The sequence below is a fragment of the Ambystoma mexicanum genome, chromosome 14 (assembly GCF_040938575.1).
Source record: "Ambystoma mexicanum isolate Mex_15411 chromosome 14, UKY_AmexF1_1, whole genome shotgun sequence".
NCBI classification, from domain to species: domain Eukaryota; kingdom Metazoa; phylum Chordata; class Amphibia; order Caudata; family Ambystomatidae; genus Ambystoma; species Ambystoma mexicanum.
Genome location: NC_090940.1, coordinates 620,634,788 through 620,646,973, shown reverse-complemented (window position 1 = coordinate 620,646,973; position 12,186 = coordinate 620,634,788). Strand labels below are relative to the sequence as shown.

At 45.0% G+C, this 12,186-nt stretch overlaps 1 protein-coding gene across 1 annotated transcript in view; it reads right to left on the bottom strand.

Moving 5' to 3' along the window:
• Window positions 1-12,186, bottom strand: part of TMEM260 (transmembrane protein 260) — a 374,961-nt gene that overhangs the window by 151,607 nt on the left and 211,168 nt on the right. The window contains exon 9 of the mRNA XM_069638070.1: window positions 10,212-10,320. Coding sequence (XP_069494171.1) covers window positions 10,212-10,320 — 109 coding nt within the window. The remainder of the gene's footprint in view (window positions 1-10,211; window positions 10,321-12,186) is intronic.

Here is a 12,186-nt window from a genome sequence, read left to right as displayed (position 1 = left end):
ATAAGCGGTACATGAACAGATCATGGAAGACAGTCTGGAATCCTGCACTTGACTCAATCGCTGCAATGCCCTGGGTGGGCGTTCTTGTTGGGATTGGTTATGGAAGTGCCCTGTGTATAATGCATACGATAAGTGTTAGGCTGGCATGCAGATACTTGGCAAGTCACTGCCAGGGATTGGGTAAAAAAAAAAAGCGGGAACGAGTAGAGAAGTACGTGAGGAGTCCCTGGATATAACCGCCACACTTTGGCACCCTCCGAATGGTGTAACGCCGCCTTTCCCTCTTACAGGGGCTTTGTCAATGCACCATCAGCTGCATAGACACAAGGGGTTGCTGCTAATAGATAATCTGAGACTATGCTGCAGCTATAGATAACAGGGGCTTCAGTACTGCAGCCTATAGACACCGGGAATATGGAGGGGCTGATAAAGAATGATCGCTTACTGAAATTTTAAGAATCAAGATACAGCTTCCCTTTTAGTTGACTCCTATGCTTCCTCCTCTGTCATATAAAGCAGTCTCTAAAGTACAAGGCAATTGATTGTGTATTTGCATCGACCTCAGAGCAAGAGAGGAGGGTTAGGAAGAAGATCTGTGGTGTTTAAATTCACAATTGTTGATCCTTACGCACGCTCAATACAAGTTCTTAACAGTTTAACGTCCAATATCATCAGTGCATTGTTTTTGTGCCAAATCGACCTCCACCCACATCTCGTTAATGTCCCCACTGCCAGTACTTTGCAGATAATCAGGGGTTAATAGTTGATGGGAGAAAGAGCACATCCTGTTGGAAATCTCTGCTGGACAACTAGGCAAAGAAACTGGAGATCAAGTTTGTAAAGATAGCTTTATTTTAAAGCGTGTGTACTTTTGTGGCAGGATTGCTGCCTCGGTCACTTTGTGACCACTTGAATTAACGGCCACAGAGTAAATCTTGGGAAAATGCCCTGCGCTACTTTACAATGCACAGTGATCTGTGAAAGGGCCTGCTTTCATTAATAAGGTGTAGAGTTAACATTAGAAGTGTTTGTGCAATTTCATTATGGGACCTGGTCCAGAACACTAGGAAACTTTGAAAACAGCAAAGGTAATTTATTTTTCCAGAGAAAGAAGGCATTCCTCAGTCGCGTTGTTTGAGGATTTTATTTATCACTAACGATATACTGTGCCCATTTGTCATTCATTATATATGTTATTATTGATGCACCATATCAACTCCCCATAACCCTACATAATATACCTATGGAGATATATACTCAAAGTACTCAATATGACATTTTGAGATGGGAGTGTTTTACGCCCTACTTTTAGCAGTGTGGAGTAAATAAAATGTTCACTATACAATGTTGCCGTTTGAAACCTTGCCTTCAACACAGACCGGTCTGGTATCAATCTCCCCAACTCACCAGCTGTGCTGACTTCACTGGCGCTGCTTTGTTGTTGGGGCCAAGGACACTACCACGGCAGCAACGATTCTCCCCGCCTTGACTATCGATGCAGAAGAGCCACGGGTGCCTCCGACAAACAATACAGGATTCCTATGCCCCGATTCCTGGTCTTATGTTTCGTATTCTCGAAAGTTCATGAAAGTAACAGTCTTTCGTTGAAAAGGTTAAGGGCACTTCCCTCCTTGCAATCCTCTTCGGTCTTGCCGTCTTTCGCCTTGTATTAAACTGCCATCTTGGAACTGCTGCTTCCTTGTGTGCTTTACCTTGCTCCTCTCCAATCTCCCCAAACGTTGTTAGGGTTCTCTTTCCTCAGTGTTCAAACAAGGGTCTCTCCCCCCATCCTCCAGTCAGGCTCAGACACCTCTCAATTTTCAAAGTCTAAAGTTTTGGACTCCAAGGCACTTCTGGATATTTTGCTCGCAGTTCCTCAGATCCCCAAAAATGGCATTCTCACAGTTTGGGAGCAACAGGAGCAAAAATTGATTTTCTGCTTGATGTCAGGGTCCCACCACCTGCCCCTCAGAGGTCTGGGCTCTCTGGTTTGGCCCAGGGGAGGAGCTCTGATGTGGGTGCCACCAGGTAACCCCACCTACCCCTTGTTTGGCTTCCTGGAGGCACAGCTTGCACTCCACACTGCAGCCTCCCCTGTGCTCCCGAGTCCAGTGTCCAAGCAGTGCTTCCTCTTCCAGGTTTTCTCTGGTGACAATGGTCTTCCTCTGGCGTCTCGGCACCCTTCAGCATCCCCAGCTCGCTCAAAATGCTGTTTCTGGCTGCTGCATTTATACTCCCTGCCAGAGTTGTTTGGAGTCAGGTGTGAGTAGTTGTCAATCCCTGCCTCTACCTGACCTCATTTTCGGGACAACATGTACACTGCCCATAGGAATCTATTGCCCATGGATTCCTGTGGGTAATCCCCATGACTCCCATCTGCCTCTTCTTCGTCCCAGTCCTTGTGTATTTCAATAAGGGAATGGGATTATGGGAATTGTGGTATTCTACAAAAAAGGGATAAAGATGTTTTAGATTTTTGTCAGGAAAAGGGATTTGAATGTAGGGTTGTTGAAAAGTGGGTTGCGAGGAAAGCGGGGTAAAACTCATGTTGGAATTTAGGGATGGTCTTTGTTTTCCCTGATGGTTTCGCCTTTTCCTTACTTTCCTTTAGAAGTGTGGAGTACATAACATTTTCACAGAGTAAAAAGTAAAGTGGTTCTCATTGTCAACTGGGGGCATTTTTACGATTATGCCCAGTATTTACCATTAGGGAAAAGGTGTTTTTTTAAATCTTATAGTGCCGCATCACATGCCATTACACAATACTGGAGCTCCTCTGCACAGCTAATGTGTCAGGTCTGATCATTTCAAAACGGAAGGTCAGGCAGCAACAAGGGTCAAACACCTGCCTATATTTGTTTGTTTGTTTGTTTATTTGTTTTTATATAGCGCTCCTGACCCAGGGGTATATGGGCGCTTAAGTATCAAGTTACAGGCAAAGGTAAGGAACAGTTGTACATTTGTGCAGCATATGTAAAGTTACAAGAAAGCAGATACTGACAAGCAGACATAGTAAAGATGCAATCATACATTAGGCATACAAACATAATTGGTTATTTATTGAGTAACCAAGTGATGACCTTAGTTCTGAAAGGTTGGAAGGTAGGGGTCGATTTGATATCCAATGGGATAGTGTTCCACAGTTGTGAGGCTAGAACTGGGAAGCTGGATCCACCGGCTCTTTTAAGGGAGTATTTGGGCACCGTCAGTTGTAAAGTATTGGAGGATCTGGTGGTCCTGGTGTTCTGTCTTACAGTGAATTTGTTGGTTAAGTAGGGCGGGGCTAGGTGGTTGAGAGCTTTGTAGGTGAGGCAGATAATTTTGAGATCTATTTTTTGTTGGATGGAGAGCCATTTGCAAGAAATTCTTGTGGCCGAGATATGTTCTCTTCTAGGAATATTAAGGGCGGCACGGAGTGCATCGTTTTGTAGAACTTGCAGTTTATTAATTACCACTTTGTAGGCACCTACATAGAGGCTATAACAGTAATCCAGTTTGGATTGTATAAGTGCTCTGGCTAAAATGAGGCAGTTGTTGGGGGAGATGAAAGGTCTGCAGACCCCAATTAGTTTATCATTGTAAGCAGTGGCTGAGGCGGTCATTCTAATTTGTTTGGCGAGGTTGGTATTCGTGTCTAGATAGAAACCAAGAGTTTTTACACTCCTAGCGATGGGAATGGTGTTACCAACGATGGCGAAGCTGGTGTAACTAGTGCTGAGATTCTGGATGGTATTAGGTGAGCCGACAAGGAGCAGTTTGGTCTTGTCATCATTCAGGCAGAGGCCATGTGTGGCCATCCATGCCTGAATGATGGAGAAGACTTAATTGATCCGGTTGGCGTCCACGTTGTAATTGCCGGATAAGGTGAGGAGTATCTGGGTGTCATCTGCGTAGTTGGTGTAGGTGACACCCAGATGGTCCAGCTTGTCGAATAGGGGCTTTGTAAATATATTATACAAAGTGGGTGAAACACAAGATCCTTGTGGGACACCGCAAGTGATGGGAATGGGGTCGGCCGCTGCTAGGGGTGAGAAGACCTGCATGGTCCTGTTATCAAGGAAGGATTGGATCCATGTGACCGCAGAGTGGGAGAAGTGTGCTTCCGATGACAAGTGGTTTGTGGTCAACCAAGTCAAAGGCAGCGGAGAGGTCAAGGAGAAGAAGGATGGCAGCCTTACCTTTATCTTTGAGTTCGTCTATCTGGCTTTTGAGGTCAACAAGGGCCGTTTCCGTCCCATGTTGAGGACGAAAGCCAGATTGGCGAATTCCCAGTAATTGGTTAGTCTCGAGGTAATCCTGAATTTGTAAATAGGCCACTCTGTCAAGAATTTTTAGTAAGAAAGGGGCCGTGGTAATGGGTCATATAATAATTCATGGGTATATCTGGTACAAGGGTTTGTTTTTTTAACAGAGGTAGGACCCAAGATTGTTTCAGATTGCTAGGGACCGTGTTATTGGAGAATGACAGATTTATTAATTTGGTGATGAAGGGGGAAAGATCCCTGGCTGCATCTTTTATGATCTGTGCAGGGCAGCTGTCCCGCTTGCAGTTCGAGGGTTTCAAGGAAGCTATAATGTTTCTTTTCATTGGAAGTATTCACCTAATTTTAAGTAAAACAGTCACATATGTCGCCATATTGTGGGCTGCTTACACAGCACACAAAGCATCTGCCATAGACAGAATGCATATTAACTTGTGTGTATCTGCCTTTATGACGTATGCAATGATGAAAAGGGGACTGGGTCATTTTTCCACAGTAAAGTCAAGGTAATAAGAGAGTGAGCAGAAACACAAGGGAAACCAAAGGAAGTGTCCCCTGTGAAATATAATTGAAATAAAAGTCAGGGTTCCCCTGAAAGATACTGAATGGCGGGATTGAACCACCATCACTAAACATTGACCGCTGCCCATGGAGAACACACCTCCACGCCCCCTCTGGGAAACAAATGGGCCAGCCAAGATAAGTGTTCTGATGGGTAGTGTGACCAATTGTGGGAATGTGTCCCTTCTCCCCAAAGGGGAACCCCCGCCTGTGAGCACTCTCTGCAACAACCTCCCTAGGGGTCCAGGCAAGTGGGACTTCACCGGGATTGACTCCTCATTTGGGGACAAGGACTCCCGTTCCTGTGAAGAACTCCCTTAAGACTATACCAGTTTTATCTTTTTAGACATATCCTATAAAGTTCCTGTGAAGAAAATACCAGTATGTGCTTTTGTAAACCGCTTTACTGATACTGGACAACCATAACTGAACAACCGGATGGCTGCAACTACGGTGACATGGAGAGAGAGAGACGTAAAGGAACCAGCAGAAGCCAACCGGACAAACTGAAGAGACGACCAGGAGAGAATCGAGAACTTGTTGACGTTGCCAAAGGTAACAGGGAAGACGGAAGACCCGGGAGGGAACGAAGAATCGCTATTGAAATGCTCATACTCATTCGAGTATAAACAAAGAGATTATAATATTAAACTCCAGGGAAGCAAACAAAAATCATTCTGGGAGGGCTCATACTCGTCCCAGTGAAGGAGAAGTTCATAGGATATTGATGTCTAGAAAAGGGAACGAGAATCCCTATTGGAATCCTCAAACTCATCTCAGTATAGATAAAGAGACTTAATATTAAAGGCCAAGGAAACAAACTAGAATCATTACTGGAAGGCTTATATTCGTCTCAGTAAAGGATAAGAATATATTAGTGATATCTAGATAAGTGAATGGGAATCGTTACTGGACCACTCATACTGTGAGAGAGAAAATGATCACGTTAATACCCAGGAGGGAGAGTGAGAATCAGTAATGGAATGTTCATACTCTGATCAAGCAGGAAAGAATAAAAACAGAAGAGCGGCCGAGAACCAGAGAAAGTACCAGAGGAGAGACTTGTCAACGTTTGACAACCCTACCAGGGGACGAGAAAACCATTATCATTTATAACGAAAGGAGTAAGGAAAACAGGAAAATAACAGAACTATATATTGCATGAAGAGTGTGAATTGATAAAAGCAGTCTCCAGAGAGTATTTGAGGATAAACTGTTGAACTGAAATTTGCTAGAAGCAAACATCAGGAGAAGGGAGTCATTCTCCTGTCCTTATTTATTAAGTCAGTGATAGGGTCATATAGGGTCAGTTTGGATGGCAGCTGATTCCTTTTTTGAGACTTTCACTGATGAGCACCTTAGTGAGATTTGTTCAGTAGGGACACCTTATAGTATAAGGATAGATAGGCGGGAGGATAGCTCAGTGGCAACATGCTCGCCTTGGAAGCAAGACGACACGAAGCAACACAGGTTAGATCCCCGGGTCCATGCTTAGAAACCTCTGGGTATTTAAGCGCATTATAAATATGCAACTAAGACAACAACAACAAAATTATGTAACAGCGCCTCAATGCCCCCGGGCTGTGTGGGCACTTTAAAAATGCAAATAAATAAAATAAATAGGCCTTTTACCCATTTAAAAAAATTAATAAAGAAACCTATTAGATGAATAAACTGAATCCGGTAGGCAGAATGTCACAGGGAGCAGAAAATGTAAACCCCTTAAACTAGTTTACCACTAATAAAAGCCTTTCAGAAACATGACCCCAAACCGTATAAAAGCAGCTGTAATTAGTAACCTACACCAGACCACGGTCTTCTGACAGCTGTGTGCAGCAATAGTCTTCCAGGTAGCACTTAGTGTTACAATGATTTATCTGTGGTGGTCTAGCCTTTTACAAATGTCCTGGAAGAATAACCCAACACAGGCATCAGTCAGTATTTAGGGATTGTGTTTGTTGCTCTTGAAACTTTTGCACCTTCTCCCCCGCAGCACATTCTTTCAAATTCCATCCTTTTTTTCTCCATAATCCCCCCTCATTCCTTATAAACTCTCTCCTCCATCCGCTACCCTTTGGTCTCACACCCTACACGAGTATTCTGTATCTCAACTTTTCCTGATTTACTGATACTCCAGCATTGTGCATTATCTGCATACTCAATCCTCTCTCCTAATTCTTATACCTCATTTTCTCCTACTCAAACCTCTGGTCTTCTCTCACTTTAGTCCTCTTCACACTCTATCCTTAATCCGTTCTTAAGCTTTCTCTCACCCACTCGCTTTCCTTCCCCGTCCTGATCTTCTGCCTCCTCCTTCTACTCCTTACCTCTCGCTCCCATCATTTCCCTTCTACCTCCATTCTCATGGTTTCCTTCCTCCATACACATGCCTTTTACACCCTCTCACGGTACCTCTTTTCTCCATATAACGTCCTTATCTTCCCCTATTTCCTTTCCCTCTCACTTCCCACTCCTCTGAATCTTCCCACTACTCCACCCATAGCCTGATATGACAACAGTAATCGCAACTCCCTCTTTCTCATCTTTTCCACTGTCTGGCTGCGCCCTTTAACTCACGTACTTGCTGCTGTGGTTCCATTTTATGCTTACTCCATTCATGTGCTTCTCATTCCTCCTGTTTCCACTTTCATCCCTTGTTTTCTCGGCTCATGCACCCGCTCTCTCCCACTGCTGTGTATGATCACCATTAGAAGCAGTTTGTATGTTTCTGTGGTGTCTGAGAGAAGAAGGAACACTCTCTCCAAGACCCTCTATTCTAACGTTAGGGAAAACAGCTCAACTCCCCTCTTCCCCAAGCCTAGTAAGCTTCTTCATGTAGGTGCTGTATCACTGCTCTTATGGATATAGTCCAGACCTTTGAACAGTGCAGTGGAGGAAAGAAACAGATGTGTATGTGTTCCTAGAAGCTTGGTTTGTGGCTTTGAGCATTTTCTCCACAAATCCCTTTGTGGTCCGGCCCATACTCCACAGCACTCTTAAGCCTAGTATTGCAGTGTTTTACATAACTCACAACTACCGCTTATGCATGGACCTGGGCTGTCCATTTGCACAATGACAGGTCACCTGCATTGGATCTTTTCTTGGAAAGGAAAGCCAGTTTCAGGTGAACTAGAGAACACTCCAGCCATGACTATACTTTCTCAGTCTACAGGTGACCAAATGCATCCTTAAAATGTGAAAGTCTACAAAGTATTTCAAAGGTCCCAGTGTGATTCCCTGCATATTTGTCTGTCAAGTGTAAGGGAGGCATGGTATCACAAGTTTGACACTGACACAAGAGTTACAAGTTTCAAATTCTTTATTAGATTCTTGGGGTTTGGCAAAATTCCTACTTTGCCCTATAACTATAACGGGAGTAGTCTCTACAAACAAATAATAAAGAAAACACAGTCCTAGTCAGTCTTTGTCAAATCAAAATGGCCTATACTAACAAAACCTGATGCCTGCCCTATCTCTCATTCAAAAAGTGTGTACAGGGGAATATGTATTCAAAGGAAAATCAGGGTTATAACAAAGGATCCAAGTGGCTGAGTCAGCTCTCCTCCCCACGTTGGACAGCACGGAGTAAGGTGGCCACCGTCGACAGGATGACACACTCTGACTCAGGTTCTCAAAGCAAAGGCAGTTCAAAACGTTGATCGAGGCCCGTCTGGCCTTCCATGTTAGTCACTTATTCCAATGTTCCAAAGGTTCGTTCACAATTCAACAAACAGTTCACGTAGGTCTCCCTCTGTCGGGTTGGGACCTCTCAATCAACAAGTACCTGATTCAATGCAGATCTCCCTCAGCCGGGCTCAGACCTGACAATCACAGCACTCACTTGCAGGGGTTCCCTTCCCCGAGCTTAATTCACATTCGTTAGGGTTTCTCTTCTCCTAACTTATCACACTTGCAGTCTCCCTCAGTCGGGCTCAGACCTTTTACTGATGTCAAAGACTTTCGAATGTGCAAAGCTTTTACCATAGACCTCCGCAGGACTTTGACTTTCTCTTCAGCTCACACTCTTATGTTATTTGCCCCAGTGTCTCTTGGTCTTGGTAGTTCAGTACCACAAGCACACAGGTTTAAAAACATCTTTCTCTTCAAGCATTCACCTTTTCACTTCCCCTTTTACTGGGGTTAATCTTGACCAATCAGCATTTTGGAGTTTGTTCACTTGCCGCTTTATAACAAAAACATTTCACATTTTGTAGAGACTTTTGAGTGGGCTACTTTCTTTCGCCGGTCCACTCCTCTACTCTGAATCACTGGCTACACAGTTATCAGCCACTTAAAAGTTCATCACTGGTTAGCTTTATTTTGTGTCTCATCAACAGGTGTGCAACCTTCAATTTTGATATACACTGTTGCGGCTTCAATCTTTACTTTACAAAAAACGGCCTTTCATGTCTTTCACTAACTCAATGGTTGTGCGTGTTCCTTTCTTGTCTATGCAGCTTTGATTCAGGAGACAAGGTTAATACCACAGGCTTGGCCTCGCCTCCCCAACTCTGTTATTCACCCGGGAGGCTGGCTGGCGTCCTTGAAACAAAATGCAGGTTTCTTCCTGTCTGTGATTTGGCTTTCTCCACATCTCCTTCACGGATTCCCGGAAGCAACAACCTCCTGCAGGGATCTTCAGGGATTGCCAACCCTTTGCTCTAGTCCCTCGATCGGTCGTCCTCCCCCAATAAGTTCGCCTTCGCCCCAGAAGATCTACTCCTTTTCGTGTCTCACCTTGCTCAGAGTGTATCTCTATGTTCCACCTTTTATCCATGTGGGGAGAAGTAATGGGTATCAAAGGTATGCGATTAAAGTCAAGTGCCTGACCCGATTAGGGGGACATTTATTTCATTTGAATTTATATAGCGAACTTGCAGCCCATGGGCATCGAGGCGCTGTTACATCAGGGAAAGCTTGGTTACATGAACACGTCATTGCTTACTGGTTACATTAGGCGTAGCAATGTTGTGGAAGTTACATGAGGTTACAGATAAATGAGACAAGGTACATAAATGGTACATCCAACGTTCTTGTGGGTGGTACAGTCCTGGGGGGCGAAGTGAGTGAGTACGTATTAGTGGCTTCAGATAAACAAGTGTTTTGATTTCCTTGCGGAAAGCTATTTGCCATGTCCAATGAGATATGTAAGAGTTAGCCTCTTTACTCTCAGTCGCCCTCTTCCTCGGCCCAGTGTTTGTGTAGAAGGGGGAGGGGAGTTGGGACGTGGTAGAACTCTCAGCAGTTTCACCACACCGTCTGCAAGTTGGAAATGCGATTAGGGTGATCTGTTATTTATTATTATTGCATATTAATGTAATAAAAAGTACAACCATTTAACCCATCTGCTCTCTTCATAACATGTTTAATTATCAGCTTGCCACTTACCACACCAAGAAAAAGAGGCTTTGTAATGTCAAGATTTGCCCTCCAAGCAAAGAATAGAGAATAGACGAGGAGCATTCCAGCGAATAACCAGATCAATGACGATTTGGCTCTGTAAGAAAAATAGAAAAAAATGGATATGTCGCTTTAGCCTTTGTCACAGAGCGCTCATTCGCCCTCAAAAGGGTTCCAGGCGCTGAAGTGGGGCTAACTACATCAGTGGCCTACATGCTGCCATGTGTGACAGAGTTTGGAAATAGACACATTTTTAATTGTCACCTGAATGGTCCATGCTTTTATGCTTGTGGAGTGGAAGCTCATTCCCCATTCTTTTATGGCATACATTATGATTATTCAGCAGAAAAGAACACCATCTATTTCATTAACAAAACCCCACAATTATGGTTGCATAAGAAAGGAAGACATGTTCTTTGAAGCTTATTACCAAATAAAACACCATGAATCAGAATAATGATGCTCTTATATTAAACCAGGTGCCTGACTGTAGACAAGGGTTTCACAGCATTAATGTCTATCCTGTTGACATGACGGTTGAGATGCGAGGATAGATCTGTCATCCTTGCCACTGTCTCCAACTATCTTTACCCCTCCCTTTTATTTAGGGGAGAATGTGTATGCCACAGTCTGTGTTTGATCTTGAGCATTTAAACTTTGTCTTGTGATTGAATATTGCATTGCTAAGTTTATTGCTCTCCCATCAACACCAGAAATAACATCATAGTTGTAGTGAGTTCAAGTGTCTACAGGTCTTATGAGTTGGCCACCACACTCTAAAATTCTGCATTCTTCAGCCAGTCCCAGTGCCTTGGGGCAGATCACATCATGATCACCTTTTCTCCCGGTCAGACTAAGCACAACCAAACAAATCATTGGTATCTTTGATGTGCAGATCTAGGTACAGCCAAAACAGGACTGTAGAAGTGTATATCGTTACCCATACTATCCCATATACTGTATTGACTGCCCCCCTCCAAATGTCATGCATGCGCCATGGGCACATCCATTTTTGCTCCATTTGGACTTTGCTAATTAATGATTATTGTCATCTAACTACGCATACCATAATGCACCTGGCCGCAAGCATTGTTTCCTGGCCGTTCCTATTGGATTTCTATGGAACTACACCCCCCAGAAGCCTTAGAGTCTGGTCCTGCTTCCACCAGCCCAGGAACAGAAAGGGAGGTGGCCGATTGCCTGCAGGTGTGATTCGCCAGGTGAAACCAATTGGCCTGCCTCTGTGCTGGGCTAGGGAGTATATAAGGCTGCTGTCTGCAGTGGCTCAGACTCTTGCATTGAGAGTCCTTCCTCCACCTTTCGCGAGTGTCTTCGGATCCTTGTATGCTGTTTATCCTCACTCCTGCTTGGACCCTGCCTTACAGCTTGTTACACCCTGCTGCCTACAGCCTTAGCCTTTTGGGCTCCCTGCCTTGTTGCTTGCTCCACCCTGCTGCCTCCAGTCATTGCCTTCCAGGCTCCCTGCCTCTCAGCCCTGCTCCTCTGGGCTCTTCACACGGCAGCTGATCACGCTCTGCTGCCTTCCAGTCTCCGCCCTTGCCCTGCCGGGCTCTCCACATTGCAGCGGATCACGCTCTGCTGCCTTCCAGTCTCCGCCCTTGCCCTGCCGGGCTCTCCACATTGCAGCGGATCACGCTCTGCTGCCTTCCAGTCTCCGCCCTTGCCCTGCCGGGCTCTCCACATTGCAGCGGTTCACTCTCTGCTGTCTTCCAGTCTTCGCCCTTGCCCTGCCGGGCTCTCCACATTGCAGCGGATCACTCTCTGCTGTTTTCCAGTCTGCGCCCTTGCCCTGCCGGGCTCTCCACATTGCAGCGGATCACTCTCTGCTGTCTTCCAGTCTTCGCCCTTGCCCTGCCGGGCTCTCCACATTGCAGCGTATCACGCTCTGCTGCTTTCCTGCCTTAGCCCTTGTCCTCAGGGCTCCCTGCTCTGCAGCCTGCCT